This window comes from Oncorhynchus gorbuscha, unplaced genomic scaffold (assembly GCF_021184085.1).
Source record: "Oncorhynchus gorbuscha isolate QuinsamMale2020 ecotype Even-year unplaced genomic scaffold, OgorEven_v1.0 Un_scaffold_8:::fragment_4:::debris, whole genome shotgun sequence".
In the NCBI taxonomy this organism is placed as follows: Eukaryota; Metazoa; Chordata; class Actinopteri; order Salmoniformes; family Salmonidae; genus Oncorhynchus; species Oncorhynchus gorbuscha.
This window is the reverse complement of record NW_025745588.1, coordinates 202,845-222,504: the sequence shown is the minus strand read 5'-3', so window position 1 is coordinate 222,504 and position 19,660 is coordinate 202,845. Positions and strand designations below refer to the sequence as shown.

General features: G+C 41.3%; 1 protein-coding gene across 4 annotated transcripts; it reads right to left on the bottom strand.

Moving 5' to 3' along the window:
• Positions 1 to 2,838: 2,838 nt before the first annotated feature.
• LOC124019266 (eukaryotic translation initiation factor 4H-like) lies at positions 2,839 to 13,751 on the bottom strand. 4 transcript variants are annotated; one of them, XM_046334642.1, is made up of 8 exons: positions 13,549 to 13,751; positions 11,057 to 11,244; positions 10,907 to 10,971; positions 10,069 to 10,165; positions 9,174 to 9,233; positions 6,894 to 7,049; positions 5,015 to 5,130; positions 2,839 to 4,022 (listed from the first exon to the last, which is right to left on the bottom strand). In XM_046334642.1, exons 1-8 carry the CDS (start codon positions 13,611 to 13,613, stop codon positions 3,996 to 3,998), a joined length of 774 nt encoding a protein of 257 aa, XP_046190598.1. In that variant the 5' UTR covers positions 13,614 to 13,751; the 3' UTR covers positions 2,839 to 3,995. The 4 variants fall into 4 exon arrangements, with proteins under 4 accessions (XP_046190598.1, XP_046190599.1, XP_046190600.1 ...); XM_046334643.1 differs by having other exon boundaries at positions 11,057 to 11,238; positions 13,549 to 13,742; XM_046334644.1 differs by lacking the exon at positions 9,174 to 9,233 and adding an exon at positions 13,117 to 13,202 and having other exon boundaries at positions 11,057 to 11,238; positions 13,549 to 13,589.
• Positions 13,752 to 19,660: the final 5,909 nt, after the last annotated feature.

The window sequence follows — 19,660 nt, the reverse complement described above, 5'->3', positions numbered from 1 at the left end:
TTTACCCATCTACCAATACTGTAGGTGCCTTTCCCTGCCCGACTGAGGGACGTTACAGATAATTGGATAAGTATGTGGGGTTCTGAGACGAGGTAGTCATTATTCAACAATCACATTAAACACTATTGCACACAGAGTAAGTCCATGCAAACTTTTGTGACTTGTTTAAGCACATTTTTACTCCTGACATTTAGGCTTGCCATAACAAAGGGGTTGAATACTTATTGACTCAAGACACTTCAGCTTTTCATTTTTTATTAATTTGTCAAATTTGAGAAACATAATTCCACTTTGACATTGTGTGTAGCCAGTGACAAAACCTCTCAATTTAATCAGTTTGAAATTAATTCTGTAAACAACAAAATGTGGAGGAAACAGTCAAGGGGTGTGAATACTTTCTGAAGGCACTGTATGCAGTGTTTCTAAGTGAGCCTGAACGTATATATGTGGTCTGGATAGTTTCCCCCTTGATCTCCTATGTCACCACAGTTGGAGAGTTGGTGGTGACTTTTCTCCAACTGCAAAGGGGGATAAACCGATTTGTGTATAAGTCATCATAGCCAACAATAACACAGGATGTCAATGTACTGAACATAATTTGGCTGCAAGCACTCACCCTCTTTCACATTCTCACCCGCTTTCACATTCTCTATTTGGCTCGCTTTTGTGTCAGGAATTCTGAGTTGGTGTAAACTATGAAGTAAAAGAGAGATGGTTTCTAAGATATTTATGGTCTATCTATTGTTTAGATAACCCTTGTTTCCAATATTTATTAAGGTGTCATTGTTAAATTGCTTCATTACTGCCATGAATATCGCGGAAACACTGTAAAAAAGGTATAGTATTCTCAGTAAATCAGGTGATGCAACCGTGAGTAATGTTGAGTATGCCACCCTAAAATGTAAGCCTAATGCAAGGAGGGTTAATAGATACCCCAGCCTTCAATACCCATAGTAACTACGTGAGATAATTAAAAAGCAAAACTTCTGATGGAGTAAAATACAATGTGTAGAAAATAAAGAAAAACTCTAAAACCATGGCACAGTTTAGTCATGTTTCTTATAGCATGAATACAGAAGGTATCTTGTGCCAAGTTTGAGTACACTGAATTCAAAGTAATACAAACTCTCATCCATTTCTATATTGGTTAAGTGTTAATTTAAGACATCTCATTAATTGAAAATATCCTGAACCAACTGGTCAAACCCTCCACTGACACAGTCATTAACCACAGTCAAAGTGAAAAGCTGATCAGTGCTGACATTTCCATGATTTATCTGGATCCTGACAGATTGGGGTTGGGTGAACACACGGTAAAGTCGCATGTACAGTTGAAGTCGGAAGTTTACATACCCTTCAGTGAAATTCATTTAATCTCAGTTTATCACAATTCCTGACATTTAATCATAGTAATAGTTCCCTGTCTTCGGTCAGTTAGAATCCCCACTTTATTTTAAGAATGTGAAATGTCAAAATAATAGTAAAGAGAATGATTTATTTCAGCTTTTATTTATTTCATCACATTCCCAGTGGGTTCGAAGTTTACATATACTCAATTAGTATTCGGTAGCATTGCCTTTAAATTGTTTAACTTGGGTCAAATGTTCCGGGTAGCTTTCCACAAGCTTCCCACAATAAGTTGGGTGAATTTTGGCCCATTCCTCCTGACAGAGCTGGTGTAACTGAGTCAGGTTTGTAGGCCTCCTTGCTCGCATACGCTTTTTCAGTTCTGCCCACAAATTTCGATAGGCTTGAGGTCAGGGTTTTGTGATGGCCACTCCAATACCTTGACTTTAATGTCCTTAAGCCATTTTGCCACAATTTTGGAATTATGCTTAGGTTTATTGTCCATTTGGAAGACCCATTTGCAACCAAGATTTGACTTCCTGACTGATGTCTTGAGATGTTGCTTCAATATATGCACGTCATTTTCATACCTCATGATGCCATCTATTTTGTGAAGTGCACCAGTCTCTCCTGCAGCAAAGCACCTCCACAACATGATGCTGCCATCCCCGTGCTTCACGGTTGGGATGGTGTTCTTCGGCTTGCAAGCATCCCCCTTTTTCCTCCAAACATAACGATGGTCATTATGGCCAAACAGTTCTATTTTTGTTTCATTAGACCAGGACATATCTCCAAAAAGTATGACCTCTGCCCCCATGTGCAGTTGCAAACCGTAGTCTGGCTTTTATATGGCGGTTGGAGTAGTGGTTTCTTCCTTGCTGTTAGATGTCCTAACCGACTTGCCAAAACAATAGCTTGTGAACAAGACATTTGTGGAGATTGAAAAACTCCAACCTAAGTATATGTAAACTTCAACTGTATATACTTTTCATGTAAGTAGTAACAGAAAATTCAATAATTTTATTTTAAGTGTTCAAAATACCAAAACCTGTGTGTGTGTGTGTATATTTATATATTCAGCCCCATCTACCCTCTGCAAAACAAACAGCCAATTTATAACTAATATTGGGTGATTCAATCAAAATAAAAGCAAAAGTTCTTGCTCAGGGGCATATTCATTACACCGATTCTGTTGTAAAACATTTCTTAAACAGAAGCAAACAATACTGGACCCACCTAAAATTTGTCCATTAGAAACAATAATTTTGTCATAATGAATACACACGGGGTAGTGTTGAGGATGAGGAACTAGGCTCTCTGCATGCGATGCCTGGGGATGAGAGACCTAGTTGTTTCTGATGTATGCAGAAAGACACTTGCGAACAGAACTTATAGGGAATAATAAAGAATAACTTAGAAATGGCCTGAACCTGGATATGTATGCATGTTCCTTACAGCGTTCTTTTTCAAAGCAATGCCTGCCCCGTTCTATTAAATTGAAATGTTTTTATTCCATGTTCACATTGGTTCATGTGTTCTCAGAGAACTACTTCATTGCCTTGACTCATTCACCCATCCCACTAAAAGACATTAATAATAAATTTATGTAAGATTATACATTTTATTGCCATAAACAGTGTAGGAAAATGAACAAAAAAATGAATAAAAACAGCAGATCTTTCTATAGTACAGTAAGAACAAGGTATCACTAAATTTCATAACCAGTAAAATGTAAATAAAAATGGTAGCGCAACAAATTCTCAAAAGCATCCTACACCATCTACTGGTAGGCAGACTAGATTTAGCCAGTCTCCATGGGACAAATGAGCAAATGTTTCTTTTTTTCTTCAGTTAACAGTTTCCTATGTTAAAGTTGTATATTTTGCAGTGTTTAGGTGATACATTTTTTTTGTTGATAAAATGCATATAACTAGCAAGCTGTGGAAGTAGAAAGTTGCCAGACAAAGATCGTTGCAATAACCCATGTTTCTGATTTAATCTAGTGAGCGCTTCAGCTTCTCCTCGCATCGCTCCATTATTGCAGGAAGCCATTTTTTCCTGGATTGAACAGACTAAGATCAAAAATCTTTCAAAATCAGGTTCCAGAATTACACATTGAGACAACATTAAGGATTCAGTTCTCTTGGCAATGTTATCATTTAATATTTAAGACAGTGGAAATTTGAAGCTGAAATGATAATCATTTCACAAATAGAGCAGAAATTTAGGAGGAAAATGTATAAAAGACACCAAAGGAACAGCTTTTTACAGCTGTATGTCTAAAACTGCAAATCATTTGGTGAACACAACGGATGCCTTGGGAAAGGTAAGAGAAAATTACACAGCAAAGTCCTTACCCAAAGGCAACAGAACCAAACTGAAGCCACTGTCCAGAGTTCCTTTTGATGTGTGTGGGGTACGGGTCAGGTTGACATAGGCCTGGCCCCTGCCCCTCACAGCAGCCTTGGGTCCAACTGCTCTTTTTTTCCAATTAGATGAAGGCCTGCTTTGTGTTAGCGAGCAGAAAGAGGAACCCAGCGCCTGACTCCCCAGCGAGCTCTTTGGGAGAAGTCTTTGAAAGATTTTTGGTAAACAAAGCCAGTAGATCCAGAGTAGACTTCCAGAATAATGCAGCCACGTGGATATATCTATTCCTTTTCTGCCTCTTTTTCAAGCTTTGAGAATGGGAAACAAAAAAAAACATTATGGTTAGACAGGTTCAATGCCAGAGGAAATGTTAAAATAATTTAATTAGAGAAATGATAAAATAGTTTAAAGAACTTCTACACTACAACTGGATAGTTAAGCAGATACAATGACCTTAAAAGCTCCACTAAATGAAATGTTTTATTTTTTTTGCACTGGTCCCAAACTGAACACTGACCATACGGCTGAACAATAGGGGCTAAACCGAAACAAAAGCAGCAAATTTCTGACCAAGCTTTCTTGTTGGTGTCTGTGGGAGGGGAGCATATTCTCTTAAGACAATGGTGTTGTGTTGACCAACTGAGATGATAAAACCTTCATGACCCCTTACAGAAGCTCAGCCACAACTGCCATGAACCAAACCATCAGAGCAAACCATTCTATTCTAACAATTCATGTTATACTGATTTTGTAAATGGGGGCAGAATTCTTAGTAGGGATCCATGCCTATCCACTTCAGAGTTAGGGTCGAGAGACACTTCCAATTCCAACAGAGGGTCGAATATAGTAGTTAATTACACGACTAAATAACCTTTGAAAAGTTGTTACTTTTCAGCTCAATTGTATTAATCTTTAACTGCAATAAACATGAATGGACCTTCTCCCAACAGAACTACAGACAAAGCAGGCACTAATCACAGGGTAGCAGAGGTGTACATAAAAACCATGTTAACAGTTTGACATGCATTCACAAGCTGCTCTTTGGGTCTTGGTGTGCAGGCGTTGTATTATTTTTCCAAGAGTGTGTGTGTTCTCATCTTGTTTTTATTCTGTCTCAATGAAATACTTAACTCAAACTGAACTCAGAGGGATTTGTTCAGTTCGTCATCTCCAACAGACAGGGATACTAACAGAAGGCGTTAATGTATCCCATTGGCATCGTTTCATTTTTCTACACCGTCCCTGCCCTCCCATGCTCTCAGGCCTGGTCAATATCTTAAGGTTTGTCTTTGGGAATTACCTCCTCCCTGGGCTTGGCTCCGCCAAATATGGCAGAGTTGGGGTTGGCGACTTGGTTCAGTGGGGCAGCCACCGTGCGTGGCTTCAGCTGAAGCCGTGGTCTCTGCGCCCTCTCCTCTGCAGAAAGCGAAGGGAAAAAAAGACAAACATGATTAACTAGTCAAGTCAAATGTTATGTCAACAAGGTGGCCACTGGGTTCAGGATTTTTCAGTGTATTAACCTTTTTGGGATAGGGGGCAGCACTTTCACTTTTGGATGAATAGTGTGCCCAGAGTGAACTGCCCCCTACTCTGTCCCAGATGCTAATATATGCATATTAATATTAGTATTGGGTAGAAAACACACTGAAGTCTCTAAAACTGTTTGAATGATGTCTGTGAGTATAACAGAACTCATATGGCAGGCGAAAACCTGAGAAAAATCCAACCAGGAAGTGGGACATTGAGGTTTGTAGTTTTTCAAAGCTTGGCCTACCAAGAGATATGGATACAGTTGCACTTCCTACAGCTTCCACTAGATGTCAACCGTCTTTAGAAACTTGAATGAGGCTTCTACTATAAAGGAGGGGCTCATGAGACCTGTGAGTCAGTGGTCTGGCAGAGTGCCTTGGTCTCATGATGCACGGTCCCGACAGAGTTAACTCTCGTTCCAGTGCTTTTCTTCAGACAAAGGAATTATCCGGTTGGAACATTATTTATTATTATTTTATTTATTTTATGTTAAAAACATCCTAAATATTGTTTCCATACATCGTTTGACATGTTTCTAAAGGACTATAACGGAACCTTTCGAGTTTTTGTCTGGACGAAGTGCCTGTGCCTCATGAAGATTGATTACTGGGCTGAACACATGGAACAAATCAGTCATTTATTATCGAACTGTGATTCCTGGGAATGCCTTCTGATAAAGATCAAAGGTAAGTGAATATTTATGGTGCGATTTCTAACTTCTGTTGACTCCAAAATGGCAGATATTCCTCTGGCTGTTTTGGGTTCTGAGCGCCGTTCTCAGATTATGCTTTTTCCGTTAAGTTTTTTAAAAATCTGACACAGCGGTTGCATTAAGGAGAAGTCTATCTTTTATCAATGTTTATTATGAGTATTTCTTCAAAATCACTGGATATTTTGGAATCAAAACATTACTGCACATAACGCGACAATGTAAACTGAGATTTTTGGATATAAATATGCACATTATCGAACAAAACATCTATTGTGTAACATGATATCCTATATGAGTGTCATCTGATGAAGATCAAAGGTCAGTGATTAATTTGATATTTCTGCCTTTTGGGACTTTTACTTGGCTATGACCTAACAATCATATGTTGTGCTTTCGCTGTAAAGCATTTTTGAAATCGGACACGATGGGTAGATTAAGATGTTTATCATTCATTTTCTGTATTGGACTAGCTAATGTGTGAAAGTTACATATTTCTAAAAAATATTTTTGAATTTCACGTGCTGCCTTTTCAGCGGAATGTTGTCGAGGGGTTCCGCCTGCCCTAGAAAAGGTTGAAGGAGGGGTCAATGTCAACACCTTCCCATTATCTTTACAAAAGCTCTACTGTGACAATACAGAAATCCATCAGAAATCCAGCTAAACTAATCTGTTCTTCCATGACTAAACATTGCCTAGAGTTATTTTTCTCAAATGCGGACCTCGATTCCAGAAGTACTGCTGATTTGAATTATTCTCCTCTAATCAGGGACGAGTTCAAGCGTGTGACACCAGTGGAGTGTCGGACCAATCAGTCAAATCTATAGATCAATTAACCAACTACGGTTGAGAAAACAAAACCAGCATTACTTCAGACCTCCACTTTAATTGGAGTACCTCTGGTCTAGTGTTTTATATGAGATAAGAGAGATTGTGACACCGTCAGAGGGTTCTCTGAAGTCTTCCGCGCCGGCGCGCAGTGGTGGTCCGCCGTCCCTGTAGCGTCCCCCCATGCCTGCTCCTCCACCACCTCCCCTTCTGTCACCACCGCGGCTGCCTCCTCGACCCCGCCCGAAGTCGTCATCTCCTCTGTAGCCTACACAAGGAGATGCAGAAAGGAAAGGACAGGTTAGACAGTCTTGGGCTCATCCAGGATTGCAACGTTGTAGAACGTTCAGATAAAGTATTGTGTAGAACAGTAACGATTCTCTCATGAGGAATAAAAGATAAGAAATCTTGTCAGCTCTAAACACCACATTCCTTTCAGTAACATTCTAAACATTAAATCTGTTATTTCCCAGCACCTGGAGCAGCCCTGTAAGTTGACGAATGAGTGAGGTGAACCCCCTGTATGAGTGATGACAGAGGGATCACAAACAAAATGCACCAAGGGACAGAAAAAAAACTTGTGCAAATCGTAAAGTAAAAATCTCTAGGAGGTCAAATACTGCTTATATTACACTATTCTGCAGATTTAGAGGCGTTTAGACTAAAATAATTTGGCATGGGTCCTCAAAATGTTCTACAGCTGCACCATCGAGAGCATCCTGACTGGTTGCGTCACTGCCTGGTATGGCAACTGCTCAGCCTCCAACCGCAAGGCACTACAGAGGGTAGTGCGTACGGACCAGTACATCACTGGGGCCAAGCTTCCTGCCATCCAGGACCTCTATACCAGGCAGTGTCAGAGGAAGGCCCTAAACATTGTCAAAGACTCCAGTCACCCCAATCATAGACTGTTCTATGCTGCCACATGGCAAGCCGTACCGGAGCGCTGAATCTAAAAGGCTTCTTAACTTCTTCGAGATAGGGGGCGCTCTTAATTTTTTTGGATAAAAAAACGTTCCCGTTTTAAACAAGATATTTTGTCACGAAAAGATGCTCGACTATGTATGTAATTGACAGCTTTGGAAAGAAAAAAACTGACGTTTCCAAAACTGCAAAGATATTATCTGTAAGTTCCCCAGAACTAATGCTACAGGCGAAACCAAGATGAAGTTTCATACAGGAAATGCCCCAGATTCTGAAGGCACTGTGTTCCAATGTCTCCTTATATGGCTGTGAATGCGCCAGGAATGAGCCTGCCCTTTCTGTCGTTTCCCCAAGGTGTCTGCAGCATTGTGACGTATTTGTAGGCATATCATTGGAAGATTGACCATAAGAGACTACATAGATATGTGAAAAACACCTTGAGGATTGATTCTAAACAACATTTGACATGTTTCTGTCGATATTATGGAGTTAATTTGGAAAAAAGTTCACGTATTAATGACTTAATTTTCGTTTTTTTCCTTACCCAAACGTGATGAAGAAAACGGAGCGATTTGTCTACACAAATAATATTTATGTAAAAACGGAACATTTGCTATCTGAGAGTCTCCTCATTGAAAACATCTGAAGTTCTTCAAAGGTAAATGATTTTATTTGAATGCTTTTCTTGTTTTTGTGAAAATGTTGCATGCTGAATGCATGGCTTAATCCTATGCTAGGCTATCAATACTGCACAAATTATTGTTTAGCTATGGTTCAAACGCATATTTTGAAAATCTGAAATGACAGTGTTGTTAACAAAAGGCTAAGCTTTAGAGCTAATATATTTATTTCATTTCATTTGCGATTTTCATGAATAGTTAACGTTGCGTTATGGTAATAAGCTTGAGGCTGTATTCACGATCCCGGATCCGGAATGACTAGAATCAAGAGGTTATTAACAGCCTCTACCCCCAAGCCATAAGACTCCTGAACAGCTAATCAAATGGCTACCTAGACTATTTGCATTGTCCCCCCTCTCTTTTACACTGCTGCTACTCTGTTATTATCTACGCATAGTCACTTTAATAACTACCTACATATACAAATTACCTCGACTAACCTGTACCCCCGAACATTGACTCTGTACTGGTATCCCCTTACTGCTGCTCTTAATTTTTTTGTTTTTTTTTGTGATTTTTTTTAACCCATCTATTTTTACCTAACACACATTTTTCTTAACAGTAAGCATTTCACTGTAAATCTACACCTGTTGTAGTCGGCACATGTGACAAATAAAATTTGATTCACACAGCAAACATTTTTAAACAATTTGTTTGCTTCTTTAGCTTGGTGCTCACTACCAACTACACTGTACTGCACTGCTTGGATCTTAAATTGCAGCGGTCAAACTGGGTCCGCTCTAATGACCGGTTGGGGACCGGCTAAGTCAGCTGAACGCTCATCCCACCTCCTTCGTAGTCGTCTCTGGAACCTCCCCTGGGACCACCTCCACGAGAGCCCCCTCGGCCTGCAGGGGACAGGGCTCAGTTTAAACAACAGGGGTGAGTGGTGCTTTGAGCTGAGGCAGGGGTGTGGAACCCACTTGCTGGTTAGCCAATGTCCTAGGTTAGTAGTACTACTTCTAGAGACAGCTATTTGAAGTATTTGGTTGAGAAAGTAGAGACAAATTAGGCTTAGCTGCTCAGTTGTTAGCACCATTTAATACAGAAAAGGAAGCAGGAGAGAAGGGAGTAAAGATGTAGAATGGATACATTATGAAAAGTGCCAGGTATTCTGAAATGTCAGTATGTAGTGAAATAAAACAAGAATAAGGCCACAGAGGCAACAGTGGTAGTGGAACTTGTGCAATGCACTCTCTTATAAGGACTGATACGGTGATTATAGAGGATTGCATAATCCGTTGATCTATAAAAGTACAAGCATCTTGTCTCATTTTTATGACCACACGACAAATTATTGATTATTCCATTATTCTTATAAGTGAAATGCACTGTATGCTTAGATGGTAGCAAAGTCAAACAGAACAGCAAAGCTTTTGATAATTTAAAGATTTTAAGACGGCCTTGATTTGAGTATGGTGAAAGATGAGTCTTAGGTCAATGTTAAAGACGCGTAATTGTTCAAATCGCGTAATTGTTCAAATCTCGGCCAAGAGGTATTGCTACTTCATATTTACAATTAAGACAATCTACAAATCATTATCACGACTCATTAGAGCATGTAATAGAAAAACGGAATCAGTTTACATTTCTTTGTAGTTGTAATGATAAGTAAGAAATATGCTAAGCAGTAGTAGTAAGAGGAACAAACAAGTTAGCATTCCAGTGAGCACAAGCGGGTACCTCCTCTGTCGTTCCCCCGGAAGCCGAATCCTCCGGCACCCCTCTCTTGTTTTCGGCCCTCTGCTATGTCAACCCTGAGTGACCGGTCTCCAAGGAGCTGGAGATGGGGGCAAAAGTCAGCACTAGGAAGAAATTAAACAATGTGGTCCGCTTCTCTGATAATGCTTCCAACAGTGTTTATGTCCTACAAGTATATCACTGTTGGTTGGACGTGTCACCGTATTCAATTGTCCATTTTATAAAATGACAGTCGGTTGTCACTACACATTTAATCATTTTGGACTGCAATCTATTTTATGGAAGGTGCAAAACACAATAAGTTTATATCAATGTTGGGGACAGTTTTATTTGTTTTTTGCAAAAAAAAGCAGATTTATATCTTTGTCACGATGCCCATATCACAATACTTAGATTTTCCATACAAAGCAGATTATACCTTTTTAAAGGACTATGAAGTTCACTCAGTGATGCAAGAATAAACAGGATCGGGCCACTTTCCAAAACAACAAAGACGACAACACCAGCAGCTAATCTCCTCTGCAGTTGTCACGCAGCCATCACGTTGTATGAGAGTGAAGCGAACTTATGCAGATGCATCAGTGTCACTCTACAACATATTTGGTTCACATAGTTGCTCATGGGCACGTCATAACGCTGAGTCTCAGTTTAAGAACCTGTGTTAAATTAAATAGTATGTGCTACAGCTTTTTTGTAAAGACTGAATAACATACAGCTGTTTGTTTTTATAATTTTGACATGAAACCACAGTATCCCTTTGTTTTACATTTATGAGCCAGATACAAATGAGGATCTGAGAAAACTAATTGTGGGTACTCACAGCACCATCATACGTCAAAGCTTCTTTAAGGGATTCCAAGTCATCAAACTCCACATAACAAAAACCTGAAAGGAGAAAAATAACCAAACTGTGTCGCCATGGCTTGTGAGGTTTTGTGAGGTTATGCTAAGCCAATGGATGCTTGCTCACCTTTAAATTTGTCCGTTTCTTTGTCTCTAACTAGTCGAACACTCCTGACGTTGAGGTCTTTGAAAATGGCGTCTATGTCTCCTTGTACTGTGTTGAAGGGCAGGTTGCCCACATATGCTGTGTATGGGGGATCTGTTGGTAGATCCTTCTGCTTGCGGGGTCCACCAGGTCCACTGCCACCTCTGGGTCTACCAGAAACGAACACCTCCATGAGAGAACAGACTACAACAGATACAAACTCAGGGTCCTGTACGGGGAGTGGCTAATGGTCAATGACTTGAGCAGGAGATTATGGTTGATAATTGGGACATTAACGGAGTCACAAGCAAAACCTAACGTCCCAGGAAAAAGTGGCAAATAGGTAGCGCAGTCATACTTTTCAGCTGACTTTCTGAGCCTTTGATAAATGATGTACACTTGGACAGATCCATTACCAATCAAATTACCAAAGATCTACAGCTCAAATCCCATAGGAAAATACACAACGTGGCACATACAATACAGGAAATAGGACTAGGCTCTCTGGAAACTGGAGAAAGAATTGATGGAAAAATAATCTGTTTTTTTTCTTCTATTTAATTGCCAATAGTGTCAGCAGAGCACAGAAAAAGATGGCATCTCTGTTGGGCTAAATACAGGTAAACAATACTACAGAGCTGCCATTTGTGTAATTTTCCTCAATGAACAGCAGAAGTTAATGTGCACTGATAAGTCAATTTGAAGAAGGGTTTGCTTGTAATGACTGTGCCACGTAATTGATTTTCCCTACTGAACTTCGATAAATGCACTGGATATAAGAACGCCGGCTAAGATTATTTAAACGCAAAAAATGTGTGCTCCTCATGAGGAGTTACGGGGCCTTGCAAAACTGCAAGGAACCTGTTCCCTTGCTGGCAACAGCACTCCAATCTGACAGTGCAGAGAGAAATGCAGATTGGGTCCTGCATGCCTGCAGCATTCCTCGGGTGTCAAGCAAACTGGGCGACCTGGCAGAACCAAGAGGTACAGCCACCAACCAGGGAAAGGGGATATCTATTCAGTTGCACCACAATGCATTCAACTCAAATGTGTCTTCTAAGAAAGGGACGTTGGGCATGCATGCATACATCTTTCCCACAATTAGAAAGGAGAGCAATTGTAAAATAACCAAGTTGACTGTTGTGATCTTACATAGCATTTGATAAGACAAGGTGATTATGTGTAGTTATTTGGCCATGGTGTCAAATTAATGTATGACAAACAGCCCAATAGATACAGGACTAGTTTAGGTATTTCATGATCAGGGGCTCCAACTCCTTTCCTGTGTGAATAAAGCAAAGCAGAATATGATTATAACAATTAATGTTATGACAGTCACTGACAAGGGGTGGAGGACATAACTCCCTGATTTTCGAAATGATCATAGTTACGTTGATCCCATCCAAGAGAGCACGTTTTAACTGCAGTAATACCGTTAGCTAGCTTGTTAAATGTATAGTGTTTTCGTTGATTAGGCTATTTTGAAGTTCTGTATAGCTGGCTACCTAGCTAGGACTGAGTTTCAGAAATAAGTTCAGTATCGCCGCAACATCGTTTTGGCACGTAACGTTTACATGTTCCTGGTAGTGATTGTTTAATGCATCAATGGCAATGCTCGAGTTAGCCCACGTTATGTTAGTTAAATGCATTGCAAACCTAGCTAACTACCTGAGCAAAGCGTAAATCGGAAATCATTGCTACTATAGTTAACGTTAGCTAACGTTCTGCAAATCATAAAGACCTAGCTAGCTAACTGACATGTGTGCGCTCATCAAACTAGCTAGTAATGGATGCAGGGTGCACTGGGCCAAACTAGGCTAGCTAGCAGAGTTAGCATACTAGCTAGCTAATCCTCCGCATAAATCTTCATGCAATTAGAACAAGCTAGTCTAGCTAGCTGTCTAGCTAACGTTACCACTAAACAAGGCATCAAAAGGCTTGTGCATTGAATAATGATTACTTGGTAACTAGTTGTTAAACATGCCATGTATTGATAATGATGTCGAGGAATGGTGCGTGTTGACATCTCGAGCTGTTATTACCCGATTTGGCCATTCGACGCAGTCCCTGACTTGCTAGCACAACATGCAGCCCATGAGACGCTGGCGCCAAGTGCCATGCTGGCAGTCTGTGAAGATAGAATGACTTGCAATCATAACCATGTCATAATATGTATTGTCAAACCGACATAAGTCGATAACATTATGTAATGGAAAATCTCACACGCACATCTGGAAGTAGCTAGCTATGGTCAATCCACGAGTTTTCCCCGCCCTCAATACCGGCTTCCCATTCATCAAAGCGGCCGTGAGAGGCTAACCACACTGACACTGTCTGGCCCGAGTTCTGAACCCGGGCCTAATCTTTCAGAAGAATTTCGAACAAGCCCCTGTATATACTACGGCATCAGTGCGTTTTCTCGCATCACCATACGTTAATACTGATACATTCTATTCGTCCAGGTATTTTCTTACCCTCTGCCTCCACCAAAACTACCGTAAGCCCGATCCCGGTCATCGTAGTTATCGTAATCCGCCATTGCCGAGATTGCTGTTGGAGAAAGCAGTTCTTTGTCGAAGGACCTTCAATATAGGGGTACTCAATTTTAGTTGTCCTCTCAGTGCCTCAACCATAACGAACACTTTTTGCACAGTTAAGTAAAGTTACTACAGATGCCCTCAAATGCCCTAACTAAATTAAATATTAGTAAACTAACAAGACCCAACCCCAGTATCATCTAGATATTGGTATTTATCCTGGCTGGGCAATTACAACAACTGTAAGAAAAAGGTGCACATGATGTTCGGCAATTCATGAAGTAGTACAGTCCTTTAGCCAACACTATTTTCCCACAGGAATATCAATGTAGCTCATTTGATCAAATTGCCTCCCTCCACCCAAATTGGAGTTACACCATGCCAACCTGGTCTCAGAGCATTTCTTATTATTGTGTTTGTAAATCTAAGACACCCCATTTAGTTTGATCATATGTTACGTTTTGTATGGTATTATTTTGTGAACGTCCACCGATTTCCTATGATATGTTACGAATTACAATTCGTATTTTATGTTACGAATTTGCAAATGTACCCTTATGTTAGGAATTTGAAAAATGTACAATATATTTGCATTTGCAAAACGAATGATCTCTACATGGGCAAAATTATGTAGACACTTGTGTTTGAATGTTGACGAGACAGAGGCATAGATGCGAGTAACCTGTCTTGTTCAGTACATCACAATTACATCCGGGTATCTCAAGTACACCGGTAAAACACATGAGTTGCAGTAATGAACATTTACCAACAGATGGCAGCACTGTGCCATCTTACACCCATAACATCTTAAAATAGGGGCGGCAGGGTAGCCAAGTGGTTAGAGCGTTGGGCAAGCAACCAGATGGTTGAAAACGCAGATCCCCGAGTCAACAAGGTGCAAATCTGTGGTTCTTCCCCTGAACAGGCAGTTAACCCACTGTTGCAAGGCCATCATTGAAAATAAGAATTTGTTCTTAACTGACTTGCCTGGTTAAATAAAGGGAAAAAAGGACAGGAGATGTCAATTCACTAACAAAACAAACCTAGTAATAATTTCCAACATGGACAGTTTAGATTTTTTTTAAATTATTATTATTTTTATCAGGTAACAACAACACATTTTGATATTCTCTTCACTTTTATCTCTCTGTCAACAATCCCTGATGGGAAACCTACAGATTAGCGCAAGAGTGCGGGACCAGAAGTAATTTTGGGTGCATTTCAGCTGAAGCTGTTAGCATATGCTAATACAGAGACACACAACGTGAAACCAAACGATGTATTGGGTAAGTATGACTCCTTCTACATCTTCTGATCGAAGAACATCAAAGGTAAGGGAATATTTATGTGGTTATTTTGGGTTTCTGTGGACTCCAAACGTAGAGGAGACATACTGCTAATATCTGAGCGCCGTTTCATTGTATAGCCAGTGAACGAATTCTGTAACGTTAAAAATAAATGTAATACAGCGGTTGCATTAAGAAGAAGTGTATCTTTGTAACTATATGTAGAACATGTATATTTAGTCATGTTTATTGCTTGTTATCTGACGTTATCTGTCGGAGCTATCATCATTTCTCCGGACATTTGAGTCGCATTTTTTGAAATGTCGTCATTGTAAACAGAGATTAATGGATATAAATGGCATATTATTGAAAAAAAATAAATGTATTGTGTAACATGTACTATTACTGTCATCTGATGAAGATTTTCAAAAGGTTAGTGAATGATTTATTTTTTAATCCTGCTTTTATAATTGTATATTTTCTGGGACAAAATGGCTGCCTCTCGTCTTTTGTTTTGGTGGTGGTCTAATATAATTATGTGCTATGTTTTCGCCGTAAAACATTTTAGAAATCTGACTTGCTGGGTAGATGAACAAGGTGTTTAACTTTCATTTGAGCTATTGGACTTGTTAATGTGTGGAGGTTAAATATTTCTAAGAATATTATTTTGCGTTATGGTAATGAGCTTGAGCCGTAGTCACGATCCTGGATCTGGGATGGGTCGCCGCAAGAAGTTAAGCACCGTGCCATGAGGCGCTGGGCCGGGCTGCTATCCTTGCCTTCTGTCGGGGTATTGCGCCACTGCAAGATTGCTTTCCAGGCATCTTTGCCCTCTTGCAGAGCCTTTTGGCAGAGGTTCTTTGCAATTTTAACTGCGGACTCCGCCTTCCCATTAGCTTTTGGGTGTCGTTGTGATGAAGTGACGTGCTCGAATTCCCATCCTGCAGCAAATTTTCGGAACTCAACTCCGGAGAATTGGGGTCCATTGTCTGAAATTACCCTATCTGGCTGGCCGTAGCGGACAAACTGAGCCTTGCAGTAATGAGTAATGATCGACTACAAGCAGAAAGTCTTTGCCACTGTGCTGGAAGAGATCTAGACTTACTATCTGCCAGGGGCGCATCGGTAGCTTATGGGACATCATCGTCTCTCTCTGTTGCTCAATGGCATATTCATTGCAGACTGTGCATTTACTGACATAGTCTTTGATTTCAATCTGCATTCCTGGCCAATAGTGTGTCACATGCTTGTCTGTAACAGGCCTCACCTCCTATGTGACTTGAGTGCATGCGCGCCAACATCTCAGGGCGCAGAGACCGGGGAATAATGACTCTCTGACACTTGAATATTACTGAACACTGAGCTCCTCTTTGACTGGCCACTATTCTCTGACGGCTAAAGCAGTTTCTTCCTTGCAGTCGGGCCAGCCCATCAGAATCACAGACCTCAATGCCTGGAGTTGCTTGTCTCTGTCTGTGTGCTACCTGATTTGTATAAGGCGTTTGTCCGTAACATTGAGGTAGTCAGCCTGGTTGATGTGTTCAACATCCACTTGCTCTGTTTGTAAGCTGCACACTGTGTGTTGTGGAAGCGTTGTTATGCAAACACAATGCTGAAGCACTCCTTCTCTATCTGGGCATAGTTCTGCTCTGTTGGGGTGAGTGCCCTAGAGGCAAATGCCACAGGCTGGCCCTCCTGCATGAGGCAACAGCCAAGTCCATACTGGCTTGAGTCACTCTGAATTGTGACAGGTTTTGACACATTGTAGTATCGCAGTACGGGTGTCTGGGTGACAAGTTGTTTTATTTCCCTCACTGCTGCGTCATGTTTTGGGAGCCAATGCCAGATGGTGTTCTTGTCCATGAGCCTCCTTAGCGGCTCACACTCTTCAGAGAGCCGCAGTAGGAATTTGGCCAGGTAGGTGACGAATCCGACGAAGCGCTGCACTCCCTTCACATTAGATGGGTGGAGCATTTCCAAGACAGACTTTACTTTTTCAGGATCCGCCTTCAATCCGGTGGAGGACAAGATGTGCCCATGACAGTGGACCTCTGGCACTTTAAACTGAAGCCTTTTTATGCATAGCCTTAGCTTGACCTGTCTGCATCTGACCATCAGGGCCAGCAGCTTGGCGCCATGGTCACATTCTGCCTCCTCATCACTGTCCCCACAGCCCACTATGAGGATGTCATCTGCTATGGGTTTCACGCTACTGAGTCCCATCAACAGCTCATGCTGTTTCCGCTGATACACCTCTGAAGCCACGGAGACACCAAACGGAAGCTTCAAGCACCTCTTCCTGCCCCAGGGTGTCCAAAAGGTGGTCATGTAGCTGCTGGGCTCGTCAAGCTTGCACTGCAGGAAGGCATCTCTGGCATCCACGAGCGTGAAGACTCTGGCCTTTGGGAGCTTGTAAAGAACATCCTCCAATGTGGGCATAATGTAATGTGAACGTCACAGAGCCCGGTTGAGGTGTTTAGGATCAATGCATATCCATAGCTTGTCTGGTTTCTTGATGTTAACCATATTACTTATCCAGTCTGTAGGCTTGGTGATGGGTATGATGTGGCCATCTGCTTTGTATTTATCAAGCTGAGCCTTCGTAGCTGCTTTCATGGCCACTGGTACATTGCGGGGTGCACACTGGACAGGCTGGATTGCTGCGTCCAACTCAATGTGGACTTCCCCGTCCTCCTGTTTGCAACAACTGAAAACATAACGCTCGTAGATGACGTTCTTTGCTGGCTTAAAGTAATGTTCAAGAGCATCAAGAATAGCTATAGCGTTACCTTGCTGAGCTGCTGTTAGGTTCAGGTTGTGTTGTATACGTGGTCCTCAAAGTGGCAGCCACTACCTCATCGTCCTTTTCCAGAAGTCCTGTTGCTAGCGCATAGTCCTCCCATTCACCTCTAAACGTATCCCAGTTCGTGCTCCAATCCCCGCTGAGCTTCATAACAGCGGGAGGGGGAATGTTCGGTGCCATGTCTAACCAGTGCTAACAACACTGAAGCTAACGAGCAAACTCACTCTAGCTAAGGCTAATTCCGGCAAAATTTTACTCAAATAAGCATTTGTTTGGTAAACCAGAACAGGTGACTCTAATTTGCGGAAAGCATGTTTAGTTATCCCACTTCTGACACCATGTTTGAATGTTAAATGACGAGACAGAGGCATTGATGCGAGTAACCAGTCTTGTTCAGTACATCACAATACATCTGTGTATCTCAAGCACACCGGTAAAACACACGAGTTGCAGTAATGCACATTTACAAACAGATGGCATCACTGTGCCATCTTACACCTATAACAACTTGCTACTTGAACATCTCATTCCAAAATCATGGCCATTAATATGGACTTGGTCCTCCCTTTGCTGCTATAACAGCCTCCACTCTTCTGGGAAGGCTTTCCACAAGATGTTGGAACATTGCTGTGGGAACTTCCATTCAGCCACAAGAGCATTAGTGAGGTCGGGCACTGATGTTCGGCGATTAGGCCTGGCTCACAGTCGGTGTTCGCATTTCATCCCAAAGTTGTTAGGTGGGTTTGAGGTCAGGGCTCTGTACATGCCATTTAAGTTCTTCCACACCGATCTCGACAAACCTTTTCTGTATGAACCTTGCTTTGTGCACTGGGGCATTGTCATGCTGAAACAGGAAAGGGCCTTCCCCAAACTGTTGGAAGCAGAGAATTGTCTAGAACGTATCTTGTAACTTTAAGATTTCCCTTCACTGCAACTAAGGAGCCTAGCCTGAACCATTATTCAACCTCTACCAAACTTTACAGTTGGCACAATGCATTGGGTCAGGTAGCGTTCCCATGGTGTCCACCAAACCCAGATTTGTCCTTCGGATTGCCAGATGATAAAGCATGATTCATCACTCCAGAGTTTCCACTGCTCCAGAGTCCAATAGCAGTGAGCTTTACACCACTCCAGCCGATGTTTGGGATTGCGCATGGTGATTTTAGGGTTGGGTGCGGCTGCTCGTCCATGGAAACCCATTTCAGGAAGTTCGGGACAAACAGTTATTGTGCTGACGTTGCTTCCAGAGGCCGTTTGGAACTCGCTAGTGAGTGTTGCAACCGAGGACAGGTGATTTGTATGCGCTACGCACTTCTGTGAGCTTGTGTGGCCTACCACTTTACACCCGAGCCGTTGTTGCTCCTAGACGTTTCTATTTCACAATAAGAGCACTTACAGTTGACTGGGGCAGCTCTAGCAGGGCAGAAATTTGATGAACTGACTTGTTGGAAAGGTGGCATCCTATGACAGTGTCATGTTGAAAGTCACTGAGCTCTCTTCGGGAAGGCCATTATACTGCAAATATTTGTAGACAGAGATTGCAATGTGCTGTGTGCTCGATTTTATACATCTCTCAACATCGGGTGTGGCAGAAAAATGTGAATCCACTAATTTCAAGGGGTATCCACCTACGTTTGTATACATAGGGTATGTTAAAAATTACAATTTGTATTATATGTTACACATTTGCAAAACCAATATATTAAGAATTTGCTCAAATTTGCTAAACTTATGATATGTTACGAATTCCAGCTAGAAGACAAACGTTAGCTAGCTGGCTAACGTTAGCTAGGCTAGGAGTTAAGGTTAGAGTTAAGTTTAGGAGTTTGACAGTTTTTCCTTGGGGTTTTGCCTGCTACACACGTTCTGTTATAGTCACAGACATGATTGAACCAGTTCTATAAACTCCAGAGTGTTTTCTATCCACACATACTAATCATATCCATATACTATATTCCTG

Excerpts from the sequence above, each read along its gene's own strand:
- LOC124019266 (XM_046334641.1), bottom strand. The coding sequence starts at position 13,193 with ATGGCACTTGGCGCCAGCGTCTCATGGGCTGCATGTTGTGCTAGCAAG. Across the intron at positions 10,972-11,056 it reads AGAAACGGACAAATTTAAAG|GTTTTTGTTATGTGGAGTTT; the intron begins GTGAGCAAGCAT and ends TTCTCCTTTCAG. Across the intron at positions 10,166-10,906 it reads CTTTGACGTATGATGGTGCT|CTCCTTGGAGACCGGTCACT; the intron begins GTGAGTACCCAC and ends CCCCATCTCCAG.